At 35.8% G+C, this 15,954-nt stretch overlaps 1 protein-coding gene across 2 annotated transcripts in view; it reads left to right on the forward strand.

The window, feature by feature from the left end:
- The window catches only part of SMC1B (structural maintenance of chromosomes 1B), a 59,294-nt gene that overhangs the window by 1,142 nt on the left and 42,198 nt on the right, over window positions 1–15,954 (forward strand). For both annotated transcript variants that reach the window (XM_033117543.1, XM_033117542.1), the window contains exons 2-9: window positions 1,441–1,629; window positions 4,746–4,858; window positions 4,947–5,150; window positions 7,552–7,790; window positions 9,053–9,311; window positions 10,229–10,369; window positions 14,713–14,795; window positions 15,384–15,591. In XM_033117543.1, coding sequence (XP_032973434.1) covers window positions 1,441–1,629; window positions 4,746–4,858; window positions 4,947–5,150; window positions 7,552–7,790; window positions 9,053–9,311; window positions 10,229–10,369; window positions 14,713–14,795; window positions 15,384–15,591 — 1,436 coding nt within the window. The remainder of the gene's footprint in view (window positions 1–1,440; window positions 1,630–4,745; window positions 4,859–4,946; window positions 5,151–7,551; window positions 7,791–9,052; window positions 9,312–10,228; window positions 10,370–14,712; window positions 14,796–15,383; window positions 15,592–15,954) is intronic.

A 15,954-nucleotide genomic window follows, 5' to 3' on the forward strand; every position in this document is an offset into this window, starting at 1 on the left:
TCGAGAACCCGTTGCAATAGTATACGGGAAAGAATACCCGAGCTTAGAAATCCATTATTTGAAGATTTCCTTGAAGATTTCCATTATTTGAAGATTTATTGGAAAATTGATGTGCAATAAATTTCCTCATTCACACTTTATTCTGATACGAGAAAGACACTGAAAAGATAATTACTGCATACACTTCTGCATTCTTACCCTAACCTCCACTCACTTATCAGGAGGTTACTGGCACTACCAACAGTTGATTTTCACCTTTTAACTGGTGGTGATGTGAACGGTTGCTCAATTCTGCTTTGTAATTCCAACAGTGTGATGATTAGAATGAGGACCTGCAGTCTTGAACTTCAGTCAGCCTAAAGTATGTGCCCATTACCCTTCAAGATCCTGGTAAAGTGGTGTTTTGAACTTTTTTAAACTAGTGCCAAACTTAACTTTCAAAATAATCTTATTACTTTTCTTTGTTCAAAAATACATATTGGGATCTAACCGCACATCTTAAGGTTACTGTGAAAATGCCTTTACAAATTATTCTTGTCCATCCCTAGATCTGTATCTTCTGGAATCGCAACTCCCCTCTTTCAAATCACTAACCTGGAGGCTATGTTTGGAACCACATAAAGCCAGTCATGGATTATTTCATCATTGCCTTCACTACCATCTCTTCACAACAAAAATTTCTAGTCTACTTACTACTGAATTTTGCCTAAGCTGTTCACATTCTTTTTGCTATATGGAGGCCAAAACTCAATATGGTACTCGTCCATGACTAATTTAACAGGCGACATTCCATTTATGTTCACTTGAGCACTCCTTGGTAGATCTTTTCTTTTCCATCTTGCAGAATTACAGAAACATTCAGGTAGATTTTGTATTGTTTATATAGTTTAGACACAGTAAGACGTTATTATCAGAAAGTGGTGGAAATGCTACCAAAATCCAAATCCAAATCCTCAGATGCCTGCAGGCTTCTCAAGGTATAGCTGGCTCAGACCTGCTATGTCACTTACTGCACCACCACTCCTATCAATCATAAATATTCTAACAACCTTAGTCTAGTTGAGCTCTTAGGAAAATCCTGGGTATAGTTAGCCATTAAAAATATATGTGTGTGATGGTTAATATTTATAAAATGGAGTTAACAAATTCACAAAAATTAAATGATTTGCCATAGTATAATAAAAATGGGAGAGAGTTGGCGTTTAGATCGACATATTTAGATCCTTAAATTTAGATAACTTAATTCTCTACCATAGCTGCATGGAAGAAACCAGTGATCTGTGTAAAATTGTTCAGTCACATGCATTTTGAATATGGACAAGACAGTACTATTTAGACCTGGGTATTGGCTTTATTCCATTTCCATTGGTGGCCTGGTTTCTTTGGCTCTGGGCAAGGTTTTTTATCATTAAGAATGAATAACCTCTCTCTCTCCCCCAGGAAAATCTAACATTATGGATGCACTTAGTTTTGTAATGGCAGAGAAAACAACTAATTTAAGAGTGAAAAATATTCAAGAACTTATTCATGGAGCTCATACTGGAAAACCTGTTTCTTCTTCTGCAAGTGTAAAAATTATATATGTGGAGGAAAGTGGAAAAGAGAAAACATTTGCAAGAATTATCCGAGGTATATTTTTGTAGATGTTTGCTTGTGAGTCATTTGATTTTTCAAGAGTTAAGTCAGATTACCAGTATTACGAGAAATAGTGAACTAGAGGTTCTTTTTATTCTCTTGGGTAGCAATTCTCAGAAGCAAGTAATAGAACCTGTTTGATTCTTCACTAGGCCTCTTTAAGCAGACATATTTGTTCAAATTCCTCTACTGTCAAATAGCATTTTTCTACCTGGTTATTAGGTAAAAATAAAGGAGTCTATCTTACAGACAGAACTTATAAACTTATAAAAGTCCTTCCTGAGGTTCTTTATATGTGTTTACCTGGTTTTCTTAGTGGTGAATTAATTATATGCATATTTTTGGTTTGTATGGAAAGTTTTTTCTACCAGCAAAAAAACAACTTGAGTGAAATATTTGAGTTTGTATTTTGTGATTTCTTCATGAAATCCTTGTTTCCTGGGTAAACAAGATTGGACTAGTGTGTATATATATATATTTTATATATGCTAGGAGTTTACAGAGCCTCTGTAAAATATGTGTTTCTTGATTTTGCTGTTGATGTTTTCATTCTGGCCCACTAGAACATGGTTCTAATATTCTAATGAATAAATGCTGTTTTATTAACTTTCTCCAAATAAAATCACAGAAAATTTTAGAAATGCTTATTATATACTTGTACCTTAATGTGTAATTTAAGTGTTTTGCCACTTGATTACCTAGATATCTTTATTGGTTTTCTCATTTTTGGGGGGTTTTTACTCAAAAGTCTCCATCTCAAGTAAGAATTCTTTAGCCTATTTTATTTATTTAATAAACCATCATAAGTTTATTTTTCCCAGTGTTATTAGATATAATTGACAAAAATTGTATATATTAAAGGTGTACAACTTGGTGTTTTAATATACATTGTGAAATAATCGACACAGTCAAGCTAATTAACGTATGTATCACCTCACCTGGTTACCATTTTCTTTGTGTGTGTGTATGGGTATGGTGAGAACACTTAAGATCTTCCCTCTTAGCAAATTTAGCAAATTTGAAGTACACGCGCATAATACAGCATTGTTAGCTATAGTCACATTGCTATACATTAGAGCTCTAGAACTTATTTTACATAACTGAAACTTTGTACCCCTTGACCATCTCCCCATTTTCCCCTCCTTCTGGCCTCTAGCAACTACCATGCTACTCTCTGCTTCTGTGAGTTTTAACTATTTTAGATTCTACATATAAGTGAGGTCATTCAATATTTGTCTTTCAGTGTCTGGCTTATTTCACTTAGCATAATGTCCTCCAGGTTCATCCATGATGTTGCAAATGGCAGTATTTCCTTCTTTTTTAGATTGAATAATATTCCCATGTTTTCTTTATTCATTTATCCATCAATCGACATTTAAGTTGTTCCTTACCTATTGTGAATAATGCTTCAATGAACATGGGAGTGCAGATATCTCTTCAAGATACTAATTTTATTTTCTTTGACTGTACTCAGAAGTGGGATTGCTGGATCATAAAGCAGTGCTATTTTAAATCTTTTGAAGAACCTTCATACTGTTTTCCATAATGGCTGTACCAGATTATATTCCCACCAACGATGTATAAAGGTCCCCTTTTCTTCATATCCTCACCAACACTTGCCTTTTTATCTTTTTGATTCTAACAGGTGTAATAACTCGTTGTGGTTTTGATTTGTATTTGCCTGATGTTTCTTGATGTTCAGCACCTTTTCATACACCTGTTGGCTATATGTGTGTCATCTTTTGAGAAATATCTATTCAGGTCCTTTTCCCATTTTAAATTGAGTTACAGTATTAAAGGTTTTTTTTTTTTTTGCTATTGAATTGTATGAGTTCCTTATATATTTTAGATATTACCCCTTTGTCAGATATGTGGTTTGAAAATATTGTCTCCCATTCTACAGGTTTCCTTTTACACTATTGTTTCCTTTGCTGTGCAGAAGCTTTTTATTTTGATGCAATCCTGCTTGTCTATTTTTGCTTTTGTTACTTTTGCTTTTGATATTAATCCAAAAAATCATTGCCCAGAGCAATGACCAAAAGCTTTCCTCCAGTGTTTTCTTCCAGCAGTTTTACAGTTCTTCCAGCAGTCTTACATTTAAGTCTTTAATCCATTTTGAGTTAATTTTTGTACATGGCGTGAGATAAGGGGCCAATTTCAATTTTTTGCATATGGATATCCATTTTTCCCATATGTGTCTTTTCCCCCATATGTGTCTTGGGTTCCTTGTCGAAGATCAGTTGGCTATAGATGCATGGATTTCTTTCTGGACTCTGTATTCCATTGGTCTGTATATCTATTTTGATATCAGTACCATATTGTTTTGAGTACTATAGCTTTGTAATATATTTTCAAGTCAGGAAGTGTGATGCCTCCAGCTTTATTCTTGTGTATAACAAAGTACCACAGACTGGGTAGCTTATAAACAATAAAAATTTTTTCACAGTTCTGGAGGCTGGAAGTCCAAGATCAGGGTGTTAACATGGTCAGATGAGGGCTCTCTTCCAGGTTGCAAACTTCTTCTGTATTCTCACGTGGTGAAAGGGACAACGGAGCTCTGTGGAATCTCTTTGATTAGAGCACTTACATCATTCATTAGGGCTCCACCATCATGACCTAATCACCTCCCAAAAGCCCCACCTACTAATGCCAGCACCTTTGGGGGTTAGGATTTCAACATATGAATTTAGGGGGGACACAAGTAGTCAGACCAGAGCACCATCTTATTTAAAACTGCAATGTCTGTTCCTAGTATGCAGAAACTTCCATACTATCTTCCCAACTCTGTTTCACTCCTTAGCACTTCACACTTTCTCACATGACATTTATTTTACTTAACATATCTCATTTTTTGTTTGTCTCCATTACTGGGACATGAGCTCCTTGAGATCAGACTTTTGTCAGTTTTGTTTTATCGCTGTAGAATACTCCTTGGCATATAGTATATTTCTTGACTAATTAAATGCATTTATTAACATGTATATTATTGCATAACTGGCCATTTCAATAAGAAAAATAATTTTATTAAACTTTATGTAGTTGTTGATATATGTCTAATATTTATAATAGCCTTTAATAGCCTTCCTATAATAGCCTTTATCTTGTTTTAGGGGGATGCTCTGAATTTCATTTTGATGATAATCGTGTGAGTCGTTCTGCTTACATAGCAGAGTTGGAAAAGATAGGTATAATAGTCAAAGCACAAAACTGTCTAGTTTTTCAGGTAAGTAGCTATAATAGTTTATCTGATTTGTGATTTTGAAAATACCTCACTATATTTTATATGTTGGTGTGCTTTACTGTTTTTAAAGGGAACTGTAGAGTTGATTTCAATGAAAAAACCCAAAGAAAGAACCCAGTTTTTTGAAGAAATCAGTACTTCAAGAGAGCTTATAGGAGAATATGAGGAAAAGAAAAGAAAGTTACAGAAAGCCGAAGAAGATGCACAGTTTAATTTTCATAAGAAAAAAAATGTAGCTGCAGAGCGCAAACATGCAAAATTAGAAAAGGAAGAGGTAAGGTGTCACGAAGATGTAACCAGTGAAGTGTTTGATACAAAAACCATCAAAATTGCTAGGTACTGTCATGGGTTACTAATAAGATTCTTTTAATAATATTAGACAAAGCCTAATAGTCATTAAAGATGAACTTTTTGATATGTTTTTCACTGTTTGGGTTCCCCACCCCCAAGTAGACAGGACAACTTGAACTACAAAAATGTTCTTACCAATTAAAAATAAAACTGAAGGGTTTATATCTTGTATGGCAGAGGCTCTCAAACTTTAGGATCTTGTCCTCTTAGACTCAAAAAAATTATTGGGGGCCCCAAAGAGTTTCTGTTCATGTGGGTTATATCTATCAATATTTATTGTATTTAAAATTAAAACTAAGAAAATTTAAAAATATATTTTAATGATCAATGTAAAAGTAGCAATAATAAACTCATTACATGTAAACATAAATAACATTTTTATGAAAAAACTTTTTTAAAAACTAAATAATTAGAAGGGTATCATTGGTTTACATTTTTGTAATCTCCTTAGTATCTTGCTTAATAAAAGACAGATGAATTCTCATACGTGCCTCTCTATTCAATCTTATTTGAGATAAGGCCTAGCAGCTTTACTCACCATTGGCTTTTACACCACGAGTGCAGATATCAACACAATGAAAAAGCCAAATAAAGTCTTAGTATTATTATAAAAATAGTTTTGACCTCAGGGGCTCCCTAACAGGATGTTGGGGACTTCTAAGAGGCCATGGCCACACTTTGCAAATGCTGGTCTGTGGTATTTTCTTGATACCCTTCACCATGCCTAGTTAGTGCCCTGTGTATAGTTGATAATTATTTGTTTAGAGTGATCTTTGTTTTTAATGCAAATCAGATTCTGTCTTTCTCTGGCGTAAAACCTCTTCCAGTGCAGTGTTTCCGACTGCGCTGAGAATTGAATCTCCCGATCTAGCCTTCTGATTTGGCCCCTGTTCACCTCATAAGCCTCAACTTCCTCTACTCTCCTACCACATTGACCTTTAGTATTTATTGAACATCCCACACTCCATTCTAGCCTGGAGCTTTTGCTATTTCCTCTGCCTAGATAGCAGTACACCTCATTTTTGCCTGCCTGATACTCTCTCATTCAAGTTTTCATTAAAAAGCCGTTTTCTCAGACAGGCATTTGTTGTCCATGCCCCCAATCTAAATTAGTACCCCCTTCCTGGTACTATCGCATTGCCCTATTTTGTTTCTTTCATAGCATATGTTCTGTGATATTATCTTCTTTATTATTAATTTGCTTATTTACTCTCTGACTCCTCTTCATCCCACCCACCCCACTCCCCCCAGCCCCTCATCTTAACCCCACCCACCCCCGCCATTAGAATAACTAGATATTTATAACCTTACAAGAGCAGGGACTGTTTCTATCTTGTTTTTCACTGTATTCCAAGCACAAAGAACATGGCCCAGCTCAGTAAGCAATCAAAAAATATTTGAAGAAATAAATGAAAGATAAATGTGTTCCTTATTAGTGATGTTTTTCTGTTTCTTCATATTTTGACGTGTGTGTATATGTCCTTTGTTTTGCCAATGGAAAGGGGTGGCATCGGTGAAGGACTATAGAACTCATGATATACTGAAACAGCTCATAGAATTGCAGAACTTTAAACATTGTAAGGACAGTTAGAATAGTCCAACTTCTTCATCGTTTTGTACAACATCCCGGCAGATGGCAGTCTACCTCCTCAGTGACGAGGAGCTTTTCTCTCAAGGCAGCCCATTCTTTTATTCCTTTAGTAATAGTACAAATGCTAAGGAAATTCTTCCATTTCACCTACAATGTAGAATTTTAATAGTCCTGTTAGTTCTGTTAGTAGAAAAATTCCATTCTATAGCAGGAATTTTACCTGGAATAATTGAATTTAAAGTTACTAGCGACCTTACAAGTCATATAATTTACTTCTATTCTAATGGGTGGGGGGGAAGGGATGAAGAGGAGTCAGAGTAAACCAGCAAATTAATAATAAAGAAGATAATGTCACATAACAACATATGCTGTAAAAGAAAACAGGGCAATGCCATAGTACCAGGAAGTTGACAAATGAGGAAGGTGACAAATGAGGTCAGAAATGTTAATGGACTTGCCACACTCTGAGGTCAAGACAGAAATGGGACAGGGACGCAGGTGAGCGGGTACCACTTCATCGTCCTCACTGCCATACCGCCGAGTACGTGAATATAACATCGTGTACTGTGAACGTACCAAGGAATCTTCTCGACATAATGCTCCTTGTGGCAAAAATACTGTTTCTTAATGACAGGACTAAAAATTAGAGGTCATTTGTTGGCACTATAGCTGAGTTTATGAAAGGTCGACTTAAATCTGCTTCCTTTTAACTGTGAATTGTACCGTTTTATAGGCAGAACGTTACCAGAGTCTCCTTGAAGAACTGAAAATAAACAAGATAGAACTGCAGCTTTTCCGACTATATCATAATGGGAAAAGAATTCAATTTCTGAACACTGAATTAGAGCGTGTGAATAGGGAGTTGAGTGTCACAAAAGAGTCTCTTTCTCATTGTGAAGACGTAGTGAAAGCCAAGAAAAAGGAACATGGAATGCTAACTAGACAACTACAACAAACAGAAAAAGAATTAAAGTGAGTTTTTAAAAATAGTTATTAGTTGGATTTTATATAGATCAAGTGACATTTTGAAAGTTGATTTTTTAAGTAAACTTTTTACTTTAGAATACTTTTAAATATACAGAAAAATTATAATGATGCTATAGTGAGTTCACGTATTCCCCACACTCCGTTTCTCCTACTTATATCATCATACATTATTGACTGGATATATTTGTCAGAATTAATGAACCATTGTGGATATATTACTATTAACTGATGTCCATAGTTTATTACTATTTTCTTAGTTTTTACCTATTGTCCTTTTTCTGATCCAGAAATACCATATGACATTTAGTTGTCACATTTCTTTAGGCTCCTCTGGTCTGTGACAGTTTCTCAGACTTTCCTTGTTTTTGATGACCTTGACAGTTTTGGTCAGGTTTTTTTCTGGTAGCAAAATCCCTCCATTGGGGTTTGTCTGATAGTTTTTCATAATTAGGGTTTGGGGGAGGAAGACCACAGTGGTAAAATGCCATTCTCATCACAATATATCAGGGATGTCAACATATCATAGATGTTAAATGACATGTCATCTATCTAATAAATCATAACATCAAGCTGGCATCACTGTTGATGCTGACCTTTTCTTGCTTATCTGTGACCTCCCACTCCAACGGTGAGGACCCTGGCTTCCGCAGTCTGCCATTCATCTGCTTAATTGTTCAATTCCAGTAATTACGTATTGCAGTATCAGAATTGTGAACCCATACCCTCATGGGAAGCAGCTTTATCAACTAGAGTATGTGGCTTATGTACAATACCTTTTGCTTTAAGTATTATAGACTTCACTCCTTTCTAAACTTACGTAGGTTGGCACCTTTTCTCCCCACTCCCTTCAGTAAGGTTGTTTCATACATATGTGGTACAGTTAGATTCTTTTGTCACATTCCAGATTCCATCTAGGATCCCTTGGCCTTCTAAGTGATTGTTTTTAATTTGCATACATTAAGGTACACTATTGGTGCTGTACAGTTCTGTAGGTTTTGACAAATGCATGATGTATATGTCTACCATTACAGTATCATACAGAGTGTTTTACCACTCTTAAAAACTTCCCTGGGGTTCACCTCTTCGATCCTTCCCCTAAGCTCTGGCAACCAGTGACCTGCTTACAGTCTCTGAAAATCAGTTTTTAGAATTTATTTTTAAATGTATGATTTGATCGAAAGAACTTCTTCCCTTTATATGTTATGAAATTTAATTTCCTTGAAAGAAAACTTTATTTTTCTTTTTAGATCTCTTGAAGCTCTTTTAAATCAGAAGAGGCCTCAGTACATTAAAGCCAAAGAAAACACTTCTCACCATCTCAAGAAATTAGATGTGGCTAAGAAATCAATAAAAGACAGTGAAAAACAATGTTCTAAACAGGAAGATGACATAAAAGCCCTAGAGAAAGAGCTGGTTGATTTAGATGGTGCATGGAAAAGTTTTGAAAAGCAGATTGAGAAGGAAGTCTCACGTGAAGTGCGAGACATTGAATTAGAAGCCAGTCAGGTGAAAAAGCCAACATGTGGGAAACCATTTGTTTCTTGTGTCAGCTTCTTTTAATAAGAAAAAATTTGAAGGATGACCTCCCTTTCTGATATTTTTAAGAGGTCATTCTCAGAATCTAAATTATGGGGATTTAAATTTTTCAGCCTGCATACAGAATCTAATCTTTAGACTATTTTTTCTTTCTTAGATTAAATGGCATTATAACATTTTTTAGTTCATTAATGTCATAGAAAATACTTCAATAAGGTTACATGGTATCATTTTGTAATAAAAATTAGGTAATTATGTTTTTAAGGTAATCATTTTTTCTCATAAATATAAAAACTTAAATGTCAGATACATATGGCTTTGAAAAGACATCATTTAATTGACAGGAGGGAAATTGATTAGATAAGGTGATTAAAAAGTGATGAATTAATATCCCATTTAGTATATAAAATTTAATTTTAATAAATTGATAGTAGATATCCAGACATTCGTAATTCAGTTTTCAAAAATTCTTTCAATTAAATTTTTATCATTTATCTCTTTCATTAACTTCATAATAATCTTATGTTACACTAACTATACTGAAATAATTATGACTCTCTAAATAGAAAAAAGTACATACATAATTTTCTCTGAGCTCCTTTTAATCCCTTCTCTTTTAAGAATTTCTTATCGAGACTTTATAGAGTTGGTTTTGAATACCTTACTAACCTAGCTAAAGAGTTTTAAAGAAGATACTCATTTTATGTTCACATTATCTTACCTGAAGAAGATGGTCAGTTTAATTTATGTAAATTAAATAATTTATGATCTATTTTATGTAAATATGTGCTTTTGATAAGATTAATTATCTGTCAGTAAAAGATACCATCTGAAGAATTTCCCCTCATGCTGCTTTGAGTTAGCAGTGTTTAAATCTCATTATACAGCTGGAAAAATATAAAGAACTGAAGGGACAAGTAAGAAGGAAAGTGGCTATAATGACCCAACAACTGGAAAAACTGCAGTGGGAACAGAAGACTGACAAAGACAGATTGGGATTTGAAAAGAGGAAGCATGGAGAAGTTCAGGTACCTTGGCTTGTGCAGTAATGATAAAGAACTATTTTCAATGAAATTTTGTTTCCTTTTTGTATTAGCTTTTCAATACATATGTGGATTTACATCAAACATAGCAACTAGTTAAAACATTCTGGATTCCCTGTTATGCTGCTTAGTATCCTTTAGGTGCTCCTTCCTGCTGTGAGGTATGGAAAGTACATGTCATTCATGTCATCGGGAAGTATTTTCTGCACGTATGTGTAGGGACAGGCATGAGCAGACAATCCCATCTGTTCTTACATGTGTCTCAGTCCAGTGAGGTTAGGAGGAGGATAGCGAAAGGGAAAAACAAGCAAGTATCAGAGGTGAATGTGGAATTACGTGGCAACGAGAAGGACACAGCCCAGGAGCAGCTGAATATTCTGCATGGGAAGTGACCGTCAGGATAGCGCTGTAACGGTCTGCCTTAGAGGAAGACAGACCTGGCTCCGGAGGTCTTGCTTTGTTACTGACCTTTGTAATCTCAGTAAATAGCTCAATTATTTAACTTCTCTGGGCTTTGATTTCTCCCTTTGTACACTGAGGATAGGCGTGTCTGCCTCATCGTGATGGCCAGGTTGAATAAGATGAAAGTGAGGGTGCTGATACAAGCACCTGCTCTTTTCCTCTTATCTTGACTTTCTTTTCTAAAGACTGACAGTTGGGCTCTAAAATTATTATAATGGCAATTCAACAATAACAAATCACCATATATTATGAAGTCTATGGCCATCCTAAAAATGTGACTACCATTTCTAGTCAGGATTGTAATGAGGAAATGGTTCTGAATTATATATACATTTGATTTATAAACGAATATTTGTAATTTAGAGGAAAAAATGTTTATTGATTACTTTGCTAGGCCTTTTATGTTCATTAGCTCCTTTACGTCTCAACAGTGCTGTACAGGAAGGTATTTGCTCTAGGATGCAGATGAAGAAACTGAGAGTTGGGATTTCATAATGAAATAGGTCTGAAGTTTTCCAGGAATAACAACATAATATTATAATGTAGTGTTTATTTGTACATACTATGTTTATTAGCACTGCTGTAAACCCAATTTATTTAATCCTCAAACTTAGGAGGTAGATATAAATATTGCTACGTTCTCATCCTGTATTTTTTCTCTTTTCTACATTTTCTGCTTTGGTGATCTGTGTTCTCATAGCTTTAAATACCATCTCTGATGCCTCCTCCATTTGTATTTCTAGCTCACAACCTCATACATCCAGCTTTTTCCTCAGCATCTCCATTCTGGATGTTGAATAGACGTCTCAAACTTAAGTCCTTCACACCCAAATGCCCACCACACAGAGTCTTTCCCATTTCAGGTGATGACAGTTCAGTCTTCCTGGTTGCTCGGGCCAAAAACCTTGGAGTCCATCTCTGATTCTTAGGATATTCTGTTGTCTCCGCCTTCAGAGTACATACACCAAAAATCTGATCACTTTTCTCTACTTTCACTGCTGTCACCCTGGTCCAAGTCACCATGTTTCTGTTTGTTTAGATCAATGTAGTTGCCTACTAGTTTTCTCTGCTTCCACTCTTGTCTTCACAATAGTCTCAGCAGGGCAGCTAAAGTGACGCTTTTCATACTAAATCAGATCATGAAACTTCCTCTTTTGGTAGTCCTCCAGGGACTCCCACTGCACATAAAGTTTAACTCAAAATCCTTGAGTGCCCTGCATGGACCTACCCGATCTGTTCTCCCCTCCCACCCAATTTACCTCTCAAACCTCCTCTTTTTCTTTTCTCCCTCTTGTTCTCTGTGATCTACCTGTACCGGCCTCCAGGAACATATTGGACATGTTTCTGCCTTATGGCCTTTGCACTGGCGATTCCTTAGCCTGGAACATACCTCCCTATATTTCTTTATTTTTAATTCCCTCACTTCCTGCAAGTCTTTGCTAAGATGTTGCCTTCTCGTTGAGGCCTGCCCAAAATACAGTTGTAGTCCCCACTGCCTTTCTGCTCCCCTTCCCTGGCTCTTTTTCCCATTTATCTCCTAACATGCTAGTTAATTTACGTAGTGTATTGGTCTGCCTTCCCTCTCTAGAATGGAGACTCCACAAGAGCGGAGATACTCATCTGTTTTGTTCATTGATGCATCCCAAATGCCTAGAATAGGCCATTATTGAGGGCAGATAATAAATATTTGTTGAATTAATGAATTTTACAGATGAAAGAATCACGGCACAAGATGGTTAACTTGACCAGACTAGTAGGTGGAAGAGCTGGGATTTGATTCTTAACACTTTTTCTCCATGAATCTTCTACACTTAACTGCCTTGCATTGTAGCCTCTGTGATTTGGCAGATGAAATATGAACAAATATGAGAGATGTAGTATATGATAATCATATGAGTAGAAGAGAGGACATTTTGTGGAGAAGAAACACAAATATAGTAACATAGCAGTAATTAATTTTAAAACACTTATATAATTTGTATTGCATTATAAAATGATACACTGGTTTTTTCCTGCAAATACTTACTGCACACTTCTGCCTTTGTGCATGCTAATTTTGGGAAAACTTACCTTTACGTGTTAAATTCTATAGTTACCCACACCACAAAGCCTTCCCCAGCCTGCCTTTCTCTCCACCCCACCAAAAATCCCTGAAAATAATTTCTTCCTGCTCTAGTCACCCATTATTCTTCATCTGTATCTAAGGGCTTTTCTCAGATTGGAGGACAGTTAATTGCTACAGCCCTGTTAGACTGGAAGCTTCTTAAAGGCCAGATTCCTGACAGTGTCCATTGCACATCTACCTCGTACCTTGTAGATGTCAACAGTGTTGGTGGAATTGCTGTTGTTTTGGGAATACAGAAACTCCATAGAGGAAGGAATAACATGTCCAGTGGAGAGAGGTGGAGGAGTCTGTGCTCATACTCAGTTTCCCACAGGATGGTGACTCCCTGCCGGGAGAGGAGAGGCTGTAACTTCCCACGGATGCCAAGGTCGCTAGGTGTGAGGGGTGGTTGGTTTTTCCAGACAACTAGCATTATCAGCTGGCATTGCAAATCCAGAATGTCTGGTACCAAAGCAGTCTGATTTTACCCCCTATGTGTCCAGTGGAGCACCCAGGCCCTGACACACCTCCCCGAGGGATGATGACCCTGGCATTTCACATTTTCTAGAGCCTATCCTTCAACCTAAGCCATATCTGAAGTTTGTTCCGAGCCTTTCCATAACAGGTGGTGATCGCTAGGAGACTCAGCTGTCATGTGAGGTAATGACCACACAGGAGCCCATTGTGGCGCAACACAAGCCTGGCAGTGGCCAGAGTAAGGCAGGGGCAGGTGTTTCCAGTTAAGTAAACTTTGTATTCCTCATCAACTTATCTTGTTTTTTCCCTCTCTGAATGGAATTCTTAAGTGAGATATTAATATTTCAATATGGGGACTCTAACTTCAAAATGGGTGAGTTCCTAGAGAAAATGAACTGTGTCTTGCTCAGTTTTATAACTCTGGCACCTAGCACAGATGTTTGTTCAGTGAATTTGTGTGATATATGAAATATATATCTTCATGGAATATTTTTGTTCCTTTCCTCTTGAAAACTTTGGTATTTCTTCTCTTTCCTGGTGTTGTATATTGAAAAAGAATTGTGTTTTTTTTTACTTTTGTGCATTCCTGGTTTTAGATTACTTAGTAATGGAGTGAGACAGATTAATCTTGCTAGAGTGCACAGGATGAATTACACGGGGAAAGGTTAAAGACATGAAACAAATTGGAGTCTACCACTGTACTTGGATGTGGTGATAATGTGAATGGAGCAAGACTTTTGTGAAGCCTCCTCCCACAAGCGTATAGATGCCTCATCCGTTCCTATACTATTTTAATACTAAGCCACTCTACTGGAATTACTTAGTTAGTTGTCTCTCCCACCAGACCTTCGTCCAGGAGAGCGGGGACTCGATCCCCTTCTTTAGTCTATCTCTAGTTCCTAGCACATGGTAGCCAGTGAATAAATATTTACTGAATGAATTAGTTTGAGGGACAGATAAGAACTGTGTATAGATATGAGTATTTGAAAATAATCCCCTTGGAGTTTGAGATTATCAGAGTCAACTTCCTGGAGATCAGATATCTAGTAAATGGTGGAGCGAGGATTTGAACCCTGATTCTTATAACCTCAAAGCTCTATATCATCCTGCCTTTTCAAAATTAAAATTTGCTCTTATGAGTATTTTCCTATGGTTATAATTGACATATTTCAAATTTAGAACAACTAAGGATATTACAGTAAGTTCTAAGCCTATAGTGAAAAATAATCAATTTTATTTGTTTGGAGTTGCTCTAATTGATTTTAGGTTTCATTTCCTATTTTAGGAAAATCTAAAACAAACAAAAGAACAAATAGAAGATTATAAAAAACGAATAGAGAAGTTGGAGGAGTATACAAAAACATGCATGTAGGTATAGTAAGAAAAATTCCTTGCAGCGTTCTTATTTTCAGGGGTCTGGTATATCTGTGGTATATTCATCAAATAAATACTTTCATTGTATCATAATGTTTTCACTCTTCCATTGTTTTAATTTCATTGTAGATAATTATACTTACCCACATAAATAAAATATTTAAGTTTTTAAAATATAAATGTTTACCAGTGGTGAGACTTAAAACTCTCTTTTGGTATTGATATCTTATAATAAAAGTTATGTTAATGAAAACTAGTACAACCTATGTATTCTACCACCAAGAATTTTTTAAATTGGCATTTACTTATTGTTAAGCTCATGATGATTGCTGTGATTCTAGTGATTTGTTCTGGCTTTTTCAGTAGCCAGAAATATGTATCTTTTGAATCAACAAATGATCAAAATCTTTTTGGCCCAAGTTTGATGCTCAGTTTATTTGATTGCATTTTTTCATCATTTAAAATTGGTAGAGCGCTGTCCATTGCCCTGCAGTGCCGGAACTGAGTACATTGTATCTTGTGACTCCTAAATTTTGGTGTTTCTTTTTGGCTATATCATTTATTGTTGTTATTATTATATAGGGATTGCTTGAAAGAGAAAAAACAGCAAGAGGAAATCCTAATGGATGAAATTGAAAAAACAAAATCAAGAATTTCTGAAGTTAATGAAGAGATGAATCTTATCAGCAGTGAACTGCAGACTGCTGGAATTGATACCCATGAGGGAAAACGCCAGCAGAAGAGAGCAGAGGTTCTGGAACACCTGAAAAGACTTTACCCTGATTCCGTGGTAATTAGAATGAATAATTAATTTAAAACAAAATGCTAAGCTTTTTTATTTGGGATTAGAAATGTTATTATTTGGAAGCAAAATTATTTCAGAAAGTTTTAAGTTTTGTGTTTGATAATTTATTTATATTTAAAATATAATAGTACATCATTGGGGTAAAATGTAAATAACTTCCAGTAGTATCTATAGATAAGTGATTATTGGGGAGAAACATTGACATAAACACATTACCCAGAAAGTCCAAGTTATGGCCAGTACCCCCAAAGGACATGGATACCATGACGTGGTCTGCCCCCCCCAACACATAGCCGCAAACCATATTCTTCATGGTTTCAGTTTTTTAAAATTATATTTTCAGTACAT

This window comes from Rhinolophus ferrumequinum, chromosome 10 (assembly GCF_004115265.2).
Source record: "Rhinolophus ferrumequinum isolate MPI-CBG mRhiFer1 chromosome 10, mRhiFer1_v1.p, whole genome shotgun sequence".
In the NCBI taxonomy this organism is placed as follows: Eukaryota; Metazoa; Chordata; class Mammalia; order Chiroptera; family Rhinolophidae; genus Rhinolophus; species Rhinolophus ferrumequinum.